This window comes from Bos grunniens, chromosome 25 (assembly GCF_055505025.1).
Source record: "Bos grunniens cultivar Pamir isolate PY7600 chromosome 25, Bosgru_T2T1.0, whole genome shotgun sequence".
NCBI classification, from domain to species: Eukaryota; Metazoa; Chordata; class Mammalia; order Artiodactyla; family Bovidae; genus Bos; species Bos grunniens.
In genome coordinates this window covers 10021500-10038603 of record NC_141189.1, presented here as the reverse complement: position 1 = coordinate 10038603, position 17104 = coordinate 10021500, and the positions used below count along the sequence as shown (strand labels likewise).

At 47.7% G+C, this 17104-nt stretch overlaps 1 protein-coding gene across 17 annotated transcripts in view; it reads right to left on the bottom strand.

The window, feature by feature from the left end:
• Positions 1–8287: 8287 nt before the first annotated feature.
• GTF2I (general transcription factor IIi) overlaps positions 8288–17104 on the bottom strand; it is an 82817-nt gene continuing 74000 nt past the window's right edge. For 7 of the 17 annotated variants that reach the window (XM_086374609.1, XM_086374608.1, XM_086374617.1 and 4 more), the window contains 9 exons: positions 16289–16347; positions 15838–15918; positions 15330–15413; positions 14776–14959; positions 13256–13284; positions 11525–11566; positions 10710–10751; positions 10165–10240; positions 8288–9442 (listed from right to left, as the gene is read on the bottom strand). In XM_086374609.1, coding sequence (XP_086230735.1) covers positions 10182–10240; positions 10710–10751; positions 11525–11566; positions 13256–13284; positions 14776–14959; positions 15330–15413; positions 15838–15918; positions 16289–16347 — 580 coding nt within the window. In that variant the 3' untranslated portion in view covers positions 8288–9442; positions 10165–10181. The remainder of the gene's footprint in view (positions 9443–10164; positions 10241–10709; positions 10752–11524; positions 11567–13255; positions 13285–14775; positions 14960–15329; positions 15414–15837; positions 15919–16288; positions 16348–17104) is intronic. The other 10 variants (XM_086374610.1, XM_086374618.1, XM_086374621.1 and 7 more) reach the window with 2 other exon arrangements.

Here is a 17104-nt window from a genome sequence, read left to right as displayed (position 1 = left end):
TGCGCCAGCCACGTTGGCTTATCTGCTCTGGGAATTCCCCCAGCACTCACACCTCAGGGCCTGTGCACGCCCGTTCCACCTGGCCCATCTCCACAGGCATGTAACTTCCACCCTCACTGTCTGCAGGTTTCTTCTCTGAGAAAGGGCACCTCCTCCGAGAGGTCTTCCTTGACAACCTCACATAAAAGAGCAACACTTCATGGGCCCCTACTCCTTTCCTTTTTTTTTTTTTTTCCAGAGCACTGACCACTGTTTTATTTTATTTTTATAATGTCTTTCCCGAACAGATTGTGAGCCCGTGAGAGAAGGCTCTGGCCTGTTTTGACATGGGCTCTGGCCCCAGTGCCCCAGAGCTGGTGCCTGGCATGCAGTGGGCCTTCTGCAAGTATTCAAATAGTAACTGCATTGCTCATGGAGTTATGAGCACACTCCAGGGGAGTGTGTGCAAGCCTCCCGTGCCCACCCTGAGTGAGTGTGACAGAACAGTGGAGGGTGGGCAGACTAAGACCCGAGTTCAAATCCTGGTGAAAGGGACCCCATCTCTGCTGAGAATGGGGAGAAGGGGATATGGGATGCAGGGGTGAGGGAGGAGCAGCTTGCTGGGAGAGGATGGGCTGTTGTTCAGTCGCTCAGTCGTGTCCGACTCTTTGGGACCCCATGGACGGCAGCATGCCAGGCTTCCTTGTCCTTCACCGCCTCTCAGGATTTGCTCAAACTCATGCCCATTGAGTCGATGATGCCAAAGCCTGCGGTGCTTGGCCAGGGAGACACGGGGTTCCGGGAGCTCAGAGGTTATAGGGCTGGTTCAAGGTCACAGAGCAAGTGGTCTTAGACCCCGGAAATTTGACTGCAGGTTCAGGTGGGCAGGTCACTTTGTGGCCCAGACTCTCAGATTCCAAGAGGGAGAGATGGTGGCCAAGGCCATCAGCGCCAGGAGCACTCTGAGAGCCACGGGTCCCCTGGGACTACCAGGGACAAGGCTTGGCGTTTGGCAGGGGGTGTTATCTTGGAAGCTTGGGGTCCATTTCTTTCCTCTGCTCTGGAAGAGTTGCTCGGCAGGTCCCCTCTAGACACTGCTGCTCCCCCGTCACCCCGAGGTCACCAGCCCTGGGTGTGACCAGTCTTGCCAGTCCTTGCTCTGGTCATTTCCACTTACACAGCTGGGATCTTCCTGCATAGAAGGGTGCACGGCTCAGCGATGGGAAAGAACTGTCCCACACAATACAGGTGAACCTTCCAGGCACAATGTGGGGATTGAGAAGCGGACAAAATGCCCCTCCTGCAGGATGCCATTGACCCCAAGCTCCAAACCTGCCCAGGCCAGTCAGTGGGGTTGGAAGCCAGGGTGACCTCCAGGGGCAGGGGCGGGGGCCGGCAGTGAGCGGAGTTGAGCCAGAGGCGGCAAGTGATTCGCTCTGTTGATAAGGACGCCAGTTCCACAAGTGCGCTCACTTCCTAAAATTAGCCCGGCCCTAGGCATGTAGAGTTTCGTGCACAGCCCTTCTCTGTGGGTGCCTTTTACCGCAACAGAAAGTTGGAAGCAAGAATAGACTGAGTGGGGTCCCATGATAATGGCAGTCCTCCCTTAAACCCACAGCACATGGGACTTGGCTTACAGCTGAGTGATGGTCCTTTAATCATTCACTAAATGGCCCCTCCCTGAGGGATGCTCAGCTTGTCTCTGGTCTTCCCCGTCTCACGTGGTGCTGCCTTGCGGTCCCCACACCGAGGTCAGACTCTCAATGCTGCTCACCTGGGAAGGGCAAAGGAAGTGGCAGGGGGGCTGGCTGCAAGCGGTACCCCCTCCCGGGCACCAGTCCAGGTCATGGCCCGCCACTGACTTCCTTTCTTCTCAGAAGTCTTTCCACTCTTGCATAACCGCCCAGCCAGACTGCCCTGTCCTGCAGACACCAGGCACGACCCAGCGGCCTGAGCCGTCAGCTGCCACCTCTCCACTTCCCTTCTGCGGTCTCCCCGAACCCTGAACCTCGCCTTGTGCCTCACCATACCCGGGGCAGAGAGGAGGGGACCAAAGTACGAAGTGCTAAGAACTCATGTTTACCTTGTAGGACTTCCCTAAGCAGGCTGTCAGGATAAGATAGGACTTATTTTAATGCATGGGTGAAACAAGGGACCAAATGATTAATTTTTTTTAAATGAGCAAAACTAGAAAGAAAAAAAAGATAAAACATACAAAATGAGCAAAATTAGACATCATTAATAAAAGTTTGGTTTTTTGGGGGGGATACAAACAAATATTTTAGAACTTTCAAATTGTGATATTATAGAACACTGCAGAAAAAAATGAAATTGAACTAAACAAGATTTTAGCTAGCATTATGCAGATTCATGGGGTTGCAGAGAGTCGGACACGACTGAGCGACTGAACTGAACTGATGCAGCAGATCTTGTTATACATCCCCCAGGCATTAGAATACCAGAGTGCAAAGAATCCCCAGAACGGATAGATAGTTAGGGAGTTTGGGATGGACACGTACACACGGCTATATTTAGAATGGATAATCAACAAGGACCTACTGGAGAGCACAGGAAACTCTCCTCAGCCTGGATGGGAGGGGAGTCTAGGGGAGAACGGATACTTGTGTATGTATGGCTGAAGCCCTCTGCTGTCCACCTGAAACTATCACAACATTAATGTTAACCAGCTATACTCCCTCTGATATAAAAGTTTTTTTAAGTTAAAAAAATTAAGTGATTATTGATAGGTACGTAAAAAAAATAATAATACCAGAGTCCCTAGAATCTCCCCCACCCACTTCCCATCAAGGGCGAACAAAGGACTTAGCCGGGGTTAGGAGTGCCTTACATTTATGATCTCCTCTCATCTCATCTGCACAGTGAGACTTTTGGGAAGACACTGTGATTCCTCCACTTGATAGATGGGAAGACAGGTGCAGAGAGGTTAAACGGGCTGTCACCTCTGCAGAGCAAAAGGCTGGGTCTTGAACCTAGGCAGTCTGGACCCACACTCTTAACCATCGGTCCTGTGAATGAATGAATGATATTGGGTGGTTCACGAGGGAGGAGCCAGACTTCGACCTCCCTGAAGAGGGAGGTTCTCATGACAGGCCTGACGGGAGGGGAGGCAGGGCTTCCAGGTCTGGCCCAAAGACCTTGGCCTCGCTCCGGATGCTGCCTTCCCCGGATGGACGGGGCTGGGCAGTCCTCAACCAGGAAATCCCCAAGGCTGGGCCACGGGCACGGGTTTAGCCTGAGAGCCTGAGGCCCAGGCAGTGCCCTCTGGGGTCTCCTGTTGGGCTTCCCAAGATGCGAGCACAGCAGCCCTTACCACGCGACAGTTTTCAGAGGCCAAGTTAAGACTCCTGCCAGGCCTGTGACGAAGGCCTCCCGGGTCAGCCCACAGGCCCAGGTCTCACCTGGCGCCAGGAGGTGCAGGAGGAGTCCCGGAGCCGCTGGTTGAGGGCTTCCCTGGCCTTGAGGGTGGCTGCATGGGGTAGAGGCTTTGAAGGGCAAGCAGGTGCCTCAACGTGGATATGCACGCCACTAACCACCCGTTCCCAAGGGACCTCGAGTCTTCCTTTCTCAGCAGATCAGACCAGGGACGGGCTCTGGCTGGGTTGGGGTGGGCCTTGTGGCCTCATCAGAAGAGAACCAGGAGCCTGTACTCAGCAGTGGAGCTAGGACACAGCTGGTCCACACATCCTGCGAATTCCTTCTCCCCTGGGCCTGATGACACGGTCCTTGGCCTAGGGACACAGGAGTGAGCACCCCGGACACCACAAGACAGCCTGAGCCTTTGGTCTGCAGGAGGCCATGCACACACCAACTGCTGGCTGTGGGCACAGTGGCCTGGAGCCCAACCCACACTGACCTATGCATACAGGTTTGGGTGTCCTTGGCAAGCTCCAAGCCTTTTTTTCATCTGTACCTACTGTAGAATATTTAGGGAGGTCCAAGGCAGTTTCTTGCTGTTTAAGCTGGGCCTGGAATGAGGGAAATGTCCGGTGAATGAGAGCCGGCACTGCAGGCTGCTGGGGCAAACGGTGCCGGGCTCAGACCCAGGGCAGGCGGCCTGTGTTCTCTGCTGGAGCTGTCACCGGTGAGCTGGGTGGCTGCGTGTGGGGCAGCCCCCAGTCTAGCCCTAGGAGAGCTCAGCCTTGGCTACGCCCAGGGCTGTGGGGGCTTTCCCAGGCCAGGTTGGGGAGGATGGTAGACAGGAGCCTGAGTTCCAGGGGTGGGGCCGGGGATGTCCCTTCTGTACTGTAGCGTCTGGCGGACGTCCTGATACCAAGTGGGTGCTTAGCCAAAATCAAAGGGACTCTACCATCTGGTCCCACTCCAAAGCCAGGTCTTCCCTGGTGGCTCGGATGGTAAAGAATCCCCCTGCAACGCAGGAGACATGGGTTCAATCTCTGGGTTGGGAAGATCCCCTGGTGGAGGGAACGGCTTACCCATGGCCAGAATTCCAGGCTTGAGAATTCCATGGGTGGAGGAGCCTGGCGGGCTGCAGTCTACAGGGTCACAAGGAGTCAGACACGACGGAGCGACTTTCACTCACTTCACTACCATCTGGTCCTGCTCCAGAGCCGGGAGCCCTGGGGCCTGCCTGCGCCCTGCCTGCTCCCGCCCCACTTCCTCACTGGGGCCAGATGCGTCATGTGGCCAGTCATTTGAAGCTCTTCAACCATCAAGGCTAAATCCAGCTGCGTGCTACCACCACAGGGGGTTTTGCGGTGAGCTCTTCTGAACTTGAAGCTAATTTCAGTAATGAGAAAAATCCCACCTCCTAAATCAGGAGGGGTTGCCATTGTCTCCCCGACTCCGCCCAGAGACTGTGTGAAGGCAGCTGGGAGCATGGCATCAGTCCAGGCCTTGGCCATGGACTCGCACCTCTGCCCCATCTGAGGGGGTACGGGGCAGTGCAGACACACAGGCCCGGGGTGAGGTGCTGGTCTCCTGCAGACAGCGGGTCTGCTTACAAGGGCGTCTGGCGGTGGCCCGGCTTGCATCAGGCACCGGGGGCAGCGAAGCCACTCCCCCCGATGGAAAGCTCCTCTCTTGCTGGCCAACACTTGCTATGGCTTTTTGACCTGCGCCACAGGGTGGGTGCCTGCTCTGACGTAGCCTTTCTGCAAACCTGCACCTGCTGACTTTCATTACGGATTTTTCCTTGAGGTTCTAGACTGGTCGTTATAAAGGAGAGGACAGTTTGTCTAAGTCACAGATCATGCAGATCTATAGATTCTTTTGGGATTTACCTGAAATCTTCCCTAGAGCCTTGGAGGTGGCTGTCTCTCTTGCTGCCTCTGGTTGGGGTTGAGTGGGGACAGTTCTCACTCGGTCCCCCCAGGCACTGACCAGCACATGGTCTTCGGTAAGGATCACAATCGCTTTCCAGGTGAGGAACAATGGGCATCAGCAGGGACCTGAGATCTTGCGGGAAGCCAATGCTACAGAAGGCCCACCAGCCACCTACTCTGGCTTGAGAAACCTGGCAGGAAACACTGTTACACATAACGGGTGTTGTATCATAGCATGTTTTCAGTGTTACCTTTCCTGACAACTTCCTCAAAATAAAACCACAAGGGAAGCGGGGTTGAAGGGTGGGATAGGGCAGGAGGGAGCTGACACGCAAAATCTTTGATCGGAGTTCGGAGCTGGGAAGACAAGCAACTTTGCTGTTTTTCACTCAGTTCACAGGGATTTGAAGCCAGGGCGCTGCAGCAGCCAGGCTTACCCCCTGATGTGTCAACCGGCCACCATAACCTGAGGGACTTGGGACTTCAACAACCTGCTTTCATTATCTGCCCTTTCAGCCAAAGCTGGCAGTCACGAGGTGAAGTTAGCCACCCCTCAATACACGAGGGAGTAAAAGAACCCAAACTGCAGGGGCTGGAGAGCAGCTCCATGGGGGTGTCTGGTTAGACCTGCACAGCCCCACCTGTGCTCATCCAACTGGACTCAGGGCTGGGCAGAACCGGGACCCAAGCAGAACAAGGGGCCAGAGGTCACCTCAGTTCCCCACACCCTGTCCCCTTGTCTGTATCACAGGGAAACAGGCATCCGTGGAGAACACTTCTTTCAAAATACACACACTTGGCTTCTTCCACTTAGGAAGGAAGGTGTCCAGAGGTGCGCTGTGGTGTGACAATTACGGTTCACTAATGGTTAAACCAACCACAGCTTGAGCTTATTCAGAATGGGGCTTGAGGTCTGGACACTGGAAAGGTCTGGTCTCTCAATCTTCCTTTCCAATGGACCTTTTTGGTCCCTGGTGGGGAGAAAAAAAAAACAAAACAAAACGGTAGAAATGTTGCTGGAAGCATGCTCAGAGAGATGACCTACTTCCAAGTAGGACTGGCTGCCTGCTGTAGTAGACAGCTCTGTCCTGGGCACACTGGGCACTCTGCAGTCCATGCCGGGCACACCGGAGCCCAGTCCACGCTGCAATCTCAGAGGTAAGATTGTGGCCATGGCTGGATTCTTGGTCTACCTCTTCTCTCAAGTCCCAAGGTGACCTGGGCACACGATACGAATGCACTTCAGGTATCACAGACGATTTAGACCAATGAAACAAGAAAACGTCTTAGGATGTGCTAACTGCTCAACAGGGAAAGCTTACGTGCACTGCACAGTCCGAGTGGTGGGTAAATGTGAAGATTTCTCTTGGAGGTGCCAGCAGCCCCGCCTGCAGAGGCTCTGCTGCCCGCCCCAGGGCAGAAGCTGACCCAGAAACAGAGCTCAGCTCTCCCTGCCACCCAAGGCCCAGAGCTGGGCAAGAGGCTGTAAGCAGTTGGCCCGATTTCACCATCAGGGTCTAACTGATAACGATCCTGCAATGGTACATGCTTCTTTGGTTTTACTGTTGGAAATTTACTCAAGATCACAGCTATCCAGAAGCATGGCTTGGAGCTGGTCACAAAGCCTATGTCCCTGGTCATTCTGCTATATTTCCTGATAAAATAATGTTGAACCATCAGCCATCACAGGATCAGGATATTGTTTCAGAAACACAGGGTGCATTAGAATTACTGATGGGACCTATGTGAACTGTAGCTCGTGTTTCAGTCTGGTCCTCCAGGAAAGACCTTGGTGGGAGAGTTTTACACCCCTCACCCTCTGAAGAATCACGCTCTTTTGTCAACTGTCTCATTTATGAAGGCAAAACATATTCGCTAACACGTGCAGCGGAAAGCTTGCTCCTTAGACAGTTCCTGGGCTCCACATGAGCAAGGCAGGGTGACCCCAGACATTTTAAAACAAGCCTGTGGTGCTGAAACTAGGGCTCATCTGACCACTGCAGTTAAGAAGGCAATTTGCTAAGGCAGTCACCTTGCCAGGAGAGGCTGTACTGACAGACCCCCAACTGTGGGTAAGCAGAGTAAACAGGGGTGTGTGAAAACCTCTGGGAGACAGTGAGTTAATAAAACGACTTCTTCCACCTCCATGCTCTTCTGCTCACAGACACAGCTTCAACTGAGATTCAATATTTCTTAAAGGAACCTATAAGCTGTTCAGAGGCAGGATGGGACCAGACCGTGTCTTTATACCTAAGTTAGCAGGAGGATGCCACACTGATTCTGAGCTGTAGTCCACAACGCAGAGACTCATACGCTCATTTTTAGCTGTAAAAAACCTAAAAAATCCCCAAACATACGTGTATGCATAGATACAGAATTTTCATACTGGAGATATATATACTTATACTGAGCAGGAAAGTCCATCTCCTTCCAAGTCTGTGCTCCTGCAAAATTTCGGTTGAACGGTTATGTGTCCAAGTGTAACTCCTTTTAAAAAGCAGCCTTTGGAGGACTATGAATTCCCAGGGACTGGGACGGGAAGTGTGGGTGCTGGCAGCCAGACGGGGCACACCCGAAAGGAACCCCAGGGCCTACTAGAGCAGCTGACTCCCCCAGGTGGTCGGCTGCCAAGTTTGTCAACAAATCGGTTTGGCTTTCCCTGAGGTCACACAGGTAAGGGTCACGGAGAGGCAGAAGGTGATGTGGAGAAACAGAAAGGACCTGGAGCCAGAGTTTCATGTGGGAGGGGCTCACACACGGGCTCCATCCTGGGGGGGATTGACCTCAAACATCGCATGCAGTTGGCAGGTCACGGACAAACAGGTGGGGGCTCCAGCCCCAGCACAGACCAGAGGCACAGCGGTCTCAGACTCAGCCCCGCAGGGGTGTCCTGACGAGGCACGGAGCCTCTGGACAGCGGCGACCTGACCTCACCTCACAATCCGCCTACCGCCGAGCCGCCCCAGGTTTCCCGACAGTCATGAAAACACCTTAGAAAGAAATGATTAGTGTGTGAAAGGCATGGATGGATTTTATTTATTACCCTATATCTACAATTTAATTTGAGGTAAAATATAAGCAACACATAAAAATGCCTATTTCTGCTACCATGTAATATAATTCTCCATTGTGAATATTGTGATAAAGCTAATGAAAACTCTATGCCATCACATACTCTAGCTCTTCGTATAGCTGGTATTTTACATCTCTTACTGTTGGTGAAATCTCAACACATGTAAGATTCTCCTACAGATGGCGCAGAATGTCAGAGGGTGCCTGGTCAGATGACGGATCCCTCGCTGCCCACACTGGGGCCTCAGTGTCACCGGTTCAACCGCAGAGTAAAGAAGGCAACGAAACCCCCCTCCCCAAGTTCTGAGCCGAGCTGGGGTGGTGTTCCACAGAATTCCACACCACGACTGGGCTCACAGCAGTGAGGCTCTAACGTCACTCAGCTCGCCCCAACACTCAGACCTGACCTCAAACTTCTGGTTCGCCATGCATTTTATTTGGATGAAAAGTAAATGTGGATGGAAGAGGGTCTCTGTATTCCATCTATAAGCCACACGCTGAGATTACCGACCTCTTACTGGCTGTTAGCTGGTCCTGATGGTTGTGTTTTCATGATGATAAAAAACATATGAACCATGATAGAGAGCTTAGGAAAAGGTTTAGTCAAATATACAGATACTAACTGTTCACTCAGTCATTAAGGAGAGCCGTGAACAAAAGGGTCATTTAAATGATTTTCTCCAATAGAAAAACTAAAGAGCTGAACTATATCACAGGGGTTTTCTTCACTGCCGAAGCTGAGATGTTCCAGTAGGAGATATCTTCGCTTGATTGGAAAACAAACACCGTCGCTGAAGGCTCTGCTGAACATGTAAAAAATCTGATGAGCTCCACCCCTGTCATTTCCCTGTCGTTTTCCAGCACTGCTGTAAAATCCTTATAATACATTCCCAAGGAAACCAGCCATTCCAAATCTACAGTCACTCTGCTCTTTAATTCAATTCACAGAACTGCTGAAAAAGTAGACATTTCTATCTAAAAGTAGAAAAAAAGGTTTGTATAGAAGGTATTTCTGTTATACAAGTATATTACACAGCCTGGGGCAGTAACAGGTCCAAAAAGCTCTTCTCACCCACTGATACTTTAAGCTAAAACAGGAGAGAAAACAGACAAGCGAGAAAACAGGTTAATCTGATTATAGGAATTTATGATATTCACTAATATCACAACTTAATTACCATTTCAGTCTAGGGACTGGAGGTACATGGCCCATTCCATGACCAAAAAAGTCTCCATATAAAAAAACCAGAGGGTCAGCTACAGGTGAGAGATAACTGTACCCTCTAACTATCATGAAAACAGTCAATGCTGGGGCTGAGTGAGGTTCAGCCCGACATGAACACCACGTCTCACTAACTCCTGGTCTAGGAACGCCCCTCCTGGAAAGGTTTAAGATGTTTAGAATGACTGGATCAGGCCAAATCATACCAAGATACACCATGGATTGTGTAGCTCAGCCAGACTGCAAATACTGTTACAGTGATTAGGGGAGAGTCAGGCTGGTGACACCGACTCACAGGGCATCCAATGGCAAGGACAAGAATTAACCTACAGATCAGAAACAAAACACTTTCCATGGGAGGCAAAGCGCTTTAACATCTCTGCCTGATAGACATGCGTTGATCCAAGGAAACTCTCCGTGCTCGAGCCCGCTAGCTCAGACCACCCAGGATGCTTACACGTGGTCCTCACGTGCCCCGAAGGTGGGCCACCGTTTACGGCTGAAGCAGGGAAAGCACTTCAGCTTACGGATATGCAGGGAGGCTCTCCCAGACACTACATGGTGTCCTGGACACAGAAGCTGATTTACCCTGGGAGGGAAGAGTTCTACCACGTAGGGTCTGGTTCTTGCTTGATTTGGGAGTTTCCATCAGTCTCCTTTATTTCTATCAAGAAAAACAAAAGGGAACCGATTAACTATGCTACGAAGGCAGATCTGCTGGATTATACAGCTACTCATACCAAACTATTCATTACAACTCGATAGGATACTAAAAATGGTAGCAACTAGAGACTCTTCTCTAGCAGCCAACTTCTAAATTTTGTTACTTAGATTTTCAAAGTCACAAACGCCTTATTAATTATGCATGTAAAGGCCCCACACCAGCTGGATCCAGGTTACAGAGCCATCATTCAACAATTTCAGAATTCATTAAGAGTCATTTGGGAAGATGGAAGAAAAGAACCTGTAAGTCATCTCTAAATACAATGCTTCTGGGCATAAACGACAAACCCACTTGACCCAGAAACCAAGGAACAAAATCACCACGTGGTTCCAGGTAAAGAGCTTCTAAACCACAGTTAATTCTTTGTCTTTGGCACTTCAGTTTTTGACAACCAGGCTACCCTTTTTACCTTCGGTTGCAGGAACCTCCAACTGGGTTGGCTCAGCTGATTCTGAAGAGAAACACACGAAGACTTTATTAAAACACTGATCAAAAGTCGACTTCGGTTACGTAAAAAGCCTAGAGGGAGGAAGCTCTCTAGACATACACAAAGCTCCCATCTAGGATCAAACAACAGCTACAAATTTGGGGAATTAAAAACACGGTTACTCAACTGGACTGTCAAAAATCTGCTTTCCTGAAACCTGCTATCTTACACAATCAATAACAATCTTAACACAGGTCCAGCAGGAAAGCAGGAGGTTCTCTATGTCTTTTCCCCTCCCTTCTGCGGGATCCCTTTAATGACAGTCTTTCATTGCTTTCAGTGAAGCACACAGCAGGCCTAAACAAACACTTGCTTCTAAGGAATCTTTAAAACTACAACACATGCATTTTCAGCCAACAGTCTGGCTTACAGCAACCATTAGAAATGAAGGGCACAAGGCACCAAGTTAAAAGACAACCTTCTCGTCACACAACCACACTCAACACCACTGGTCTCAGTGCCTGAGCTTGAGCTTGACATGGGAAGGCGGAGCCAACGGCATGCGGTCCAGTTCTCAGTGAGGACCTACGTGTGAGCCCACCTAGGCTTTCAGACTAAGGAGTCAAAGGAACCGAGTCTGCATGTGCTCGAGTGTGTGCATACATGTGGACATGTGTGCTGTGGAATTAACGTTCCTTAGAGTTAGGTACACATTAGCACGGGAGGCCACACAATCGATGTGATCTGGTTTACTGCGTAAGCAGGAATATTTCCATGTTTCACCCTGCTTAATTTACCTTGGATCACTGGGCCTTCTGACTCATTCTGATCAACCAACTCTGAAAAGAAAGCAGATTCATTTAAGTAATAATGATACACTGCTGCATTTGAAAAGCATTTTTGCATACATTCTCTACTCTGATGCTCTGACTCTGCTATAAGAGACGCTGTTTTCCTTATGAGAAGGAGGGAAAAAAGATGAAAAGTTGCGGTAGGTCCCATTCAAGTAACTAACTCATAGTAATTACCATAAAATTCTGTAAATTATTACCACACAAGGAAAAGAACAACACTGAACACTTTACACATACAGTAAAGGGGTAAGGAGCCGTAAGATACAATGTCTTTTGAAATTAAAAGTTACATAGAAGAGAGATGAATTGCAATCAAAAAAGTTTTCCAAACAACAAGACAAAACAAAACCCCCACACCTTATCATGGGGTTGGTCATTTAAAGATCTCTGGTATTAATTAAAGCTGAATGCCGAAGATGACTGAAAAATCTACGAAGCAAGATTTCCTTTCATTCATTATTGACATCCCCAGATACTGACACACTTGGCCAAGATAGAGAGTATAATACAACAGAATCTACTGAAAAAGAACTAGTGGGCTTGGGGGAACAAGCAAATAAATACATTTTAGGATAAAATGAAAGTCAAAACTGGGAGGCAGAAGAGACGAGACCAAATCCGTGACGCTACGGGCAAGGCAGCCAAAGAGCATCGACAGCGTGAAGCCCAGCGGGGCAGCGGGGACAGGCACAACAGCCGCGTGACTCAGCTCAGGCGGGGAGCCAACGCCTCCCAGGGCTCAGCTGCGCAGCGGTCCCTGAAAACTCCCGGACACTTTCCCAACAAGTGTAGAACAGAGCGCTCAATGCAGATGGATGTTAGAGAGCTGAGAGGATACCGACTGGAAAAATGACTAAAATGCTAATGGTGTATCAATTAAGGAAAACTGTCACTTCGGAAAATTTTTAACAAGAAAGGTAATAGAAGAACATAAACCGTATTAGCATAATTGTTTCACATAAAAAAACCCAACAACAACACACACACACAAAACCTGTTTAAAATGACAGGAATATCAGGACTGGAAGAAGACTTACACTTGTTTGTGCAAGATTGTCTGAGAGCCCAGTGACTGCCAGACACAATGCCTCAATATTAACAGAAGCCGCTAAATCATGTTAGAAGACTTGCTTTTGCTAGCCCGGTAATCAGAAAATAATAGTAACGGTAAAAACAGGAATAAATATAGACTGTGCTTACTGAACACACACTATAGATCAGGAGTCGACAAACCTCATCACAAAGAGGCGATGAGTAAATATTTTAGGCTTTGCAGGTTGCTCTGCTGTAATTTCCGAAGTCTGACATACGCGAATGGGTCCAGCAGCGCTGTGTTACCACTTTCTATTCACACAGTGAGGAGCCCGCCAGTCACTGCGTCAGAGGCTTGACACACAATGTGTCCTTTAAATGCTCTAAAACTGCCCAAATGGGTGCACGTATCATTACTATTTGATTACACGAGTAAGTAAACAGATTTTCAAAAGCAAGCAACTTGCCCAATATCACGTCCACAAGTGACCGGTGCTTTATACTGAGGGCTAAAACAACGACTGAATGATTACTGCTGGATTACGTCTGTAAGTGTACACGCAGACCTGCATAAGCCCACCCATCCCCGTTTCTCAAATCCCAGAAGAGAAAAAAAAAAAAAAGACATCCAGAAATACTCACGGTTATTAATCACAAGTCCTGGAAATGGTCTAAAGAGAGAAACAGATGGTACAAGTGTTTTTTTTACTCTATGAGAATTTACATGTATATTTTTATTCAACTAACATTTAGCCCATGTTACTTATGTGCTAAAAACACAAAAGCTGTCCACTATCATTTAATCTTCTACTTTTAAACCTACAGACAGATAAGTAACGATTAGGGCACATTATTAGAAAATGCTACACCAAAGATGGCGGGGGCGGGGGCGGGGGGGGGGCGAATAGGAACAATGTAAAGGGAAAGAGAGTAATTTTAGTAAAATGAGAAAAGGCTTTGGGAAAGTAACATATTAGCTATTTCTGAGTGTCGGTCCTAAGCAGACAGTGGGAGTTGGACAATGAATGGGTATATTTAACCACAGCTAAGTTCTGGGGAGGTGGAACAGTGAAGGGGAAGGAGAGGGAGGGACAAACAGGCAGAGTAGCATGGAGACATACACACGACCACGTGTGAGCTAGACAACAAGTGGGAATTTGATGACTCAGGGAACTCAGGGGCTCTGGGACAACCTAGAGGGGTGGGATGGGGGGGCACGTGGGAGGGGACACAGGTATACCTATGGCAGATTCATGTTGACGTATGGCAGAAACCAACACCATACTGTAAAGCAACTATTCTTCAACTAAAAACGAATACATTGAAAAAAAAACCAACAACCACGACTGTTTTCCACACACACACACACACACAAATAAACAATGGGAAATCAGAGTAATTTTAGTGAAATGAGAAGAAGCTTTGGGAGGATAAGACATTAACTATTTCTGAGTGTTGGTCCTAAGCAGACAGTAGGAACTTGAAGTTTGGGGGAGGTGGAAGAGAAGCGTGAAGGGCCCTGGGCACTTCTACCTGGGTGACGGCAAAGGGGACGTGTGTAGCACTTACTGTGACAAGCACATCAATGACTGGAATCCTCACAGTGCTGTGAGTGTGCAATGTGGCAACCATGCCTACTCTGTGGGTAAGCAGCTCACACTCTCAAAGGGAACAACTACCATCTCACTGCACAGACAAGGAGACAGAAGGGGCTTAGCACTGGATCCTTGTCTGACCTGAAGCCTGGGACGAGAGGCCGCAGGCAGGGGCTGGCAACATTTTCCTGTACAGGGCCAAACATAAATACTTCCAGACCACACTGTCTCTGTCCCAGCTACTTAATTTTATCACTGCAATATGAAGGCAGCCACAGACAATGTGTAAACAAGCAGGAGTGACTGGGTTTTAACAACACATAAAAATAAAAACGTGGCGGGCTGGAGCTGGCCCACAGGTCACGGTGTGCTAACAACACCTTGCCTTAAAAACCAGAGAATGAAGAGTCAGCACAAGGACGGAAGAATCTCACAGTAACTAAAGGACTGTATTAGTTCATGTCATCGCACAGTAAACTTACTACAGAGGATCACATTTTGGAAGATGACTTGGCCTCAGTGATCTGCAGGTTCATTCTTATGACCAAGCAAGTCACTCTCACGTACCTAATGACTGTGAATTTAATGAACTCAGCAGAATCTAAGATCCTTCTCATGGAGCTGATTTCCAGATAGCTGGGGGCTTTGAATGACACTCCGGGGGGCATGCCATCAACCACCACACAGCCAGGGTTAATTGTGATTTTCCTGTAAGGAACCTTCACGGGGAAACCCATCCCAATGGCTTCACCTATAGTGAGACAAATGGCATAAAAGCAGAGAGTCCACCTTAGTGAGGGTTTACAGACGCACAGATGACAACTACTTGAGCATAATTCAGTTTTAAGATCTAACTGAGTCAAAGTTTTCCTGGCTTATTGCAAGCTGTACTATGCAAATGCCTGCATCCATGCTCAGTCATGGCTGACTCTTTGCAACCCTATGGACTGTAAGAGTCACCAGGCTCCTCTGTTCATGGGATTTCCCGGACAAGAATATTGAAGTGGGCGGCCATTTCCACCTCCAGGGGATTTTCCCAACCCAGAGATGGAACCTGCGTTTCCTGATTGGCAGGCAGATGCTGAGACACCTGGAAAGCCATACACAAACGTAAAACTTACCAAATTTTCGACTGAAGAGGTCATTAACTTGCTCTCTTAGCTGTCGAGCTTTTTCAACTTTTGATAGTCTTTCATTATCATCGTCTAAAAAGGTTAAGAGAAAGCTGTAACTTAACAATGCCATTTTAATACCAGATACATTTTTAGGTGCTTTATGTAATTTTATGTTTTGGGAATGTTTTTTTAAAAAATCGATCAAGATTGAAATGATTTAACCAAACAATTTAATAATAGCATTAAACTGAAAATGCAACATCATTCCAGTTATAAAGAGTTTTGCTTGCCGTTTCATACAAATTTTTTAAACACACTAGGCATCTGAGTAGCGTACAGGTTTTAGCTCATGTTGAATCTAGTAATTGCCAAGCATTGTTTATAGATATAAACAGACATGGTGATGTATTTGGTTAATAATTTCTGCAGGGGCTAGGGGAACAACAGACAATGTACAGTACATTCAATCTCCATGAAGCCCTAACAAGCTATAATTAAGGCAGAGAGATCATACCTGGAATTGTCACCTGAATGATGTTAAGGTCTTCAACACCTGATGCAGTAGTATTAACACTGGGTGATGAATTGATTTTTCCTGAAAACGGAAACCTCAGATTAAAATATATACAAAATGTAATTAAATCTTCCCTAATGCTTACAATACAGACTATAAAAGACCACATTTTAAGGCAACTTTGCTCCTCATGACGTGTTTTCTTGTTCTGTGACGCTGGGCTTCCTGAAAGATGTTTTACATTTTTTGTCTTCCTCATGCTGTTTTGTGGCGCATCAGACATGTAGAGATCCTTAAGTTATTAAAAAACTTAAAAATCGTAAACTAGACACACCCCAACTTTGAATGCACTTTCCAGGTTTTATTTCAACAGCTACTCTCGCAATAATTTTTAAAACTACTGCTGCAAAGTAAGTGTCTGACCAAGTGTTTTCTGTAGCAAAACGCTTACTTGGAGGGCTCTTAGATGAGGAGGTGCTCTCCTTAATTGCAGTCTCAAACATTTCTGGCCTAAAAACAAGAGAAAAAGCATGTGTGTTAGTATTCCAATAGGAAAACATTAAAAATTAAACAAGTAAGATACTGAAAAATCTAGTAACTTTCTATACATACACATTCTTAGCAGGAGCAGAAATAACATGGATATCTAAAGGAACACACACAAAAAGACGAACTATAATTGTGATTTTAACATCCACCAAGCCCTCTTTAGTTTAAATAGCTTCTTTCTATGGTTTCAATATATCCTGGAAAGATGCAATGCTAGGCTTGAGAAGCAAACACAAGAGTCCTGCATGCAGGTAGCATGGAAATATAAAGACAGGCTGTGAAAAGTCAAGCACCAAGACTCTGTCTCTCTTGGGTCTTCCCTGGAGGTACTGGTTAAGACTTCAATAACAGGCTTCCAATAAAGGAACGTAGGTTTGACCCATGGCTGAGGAACTAAGATCCCACATGCCTCATGGCAAGGCCAAAAAGTAAAAGTTAAACAGTCTGTCTCTCTGAGGAAGCAGAGGCAGGGTCTTAGCCTCTAGAGACCTGGCTCAAAGTACAGAGGGTGGCCATTAATAAATAAAAAAACCCTAAAATTCCTTTCAACTAATTTTGAACAATTGCTGGACACTGACACATATTTTATTAACTCCAGTTACTTTCATCTCCTTCAGCTGTGCTGGCATAATTCACAGATCCCAAGCAAACAGAAGAGAGATTTAAACTATTCTGTAAACTGGAGAAATAAAAAGGCTTTAGAACACTGAACCTCCAC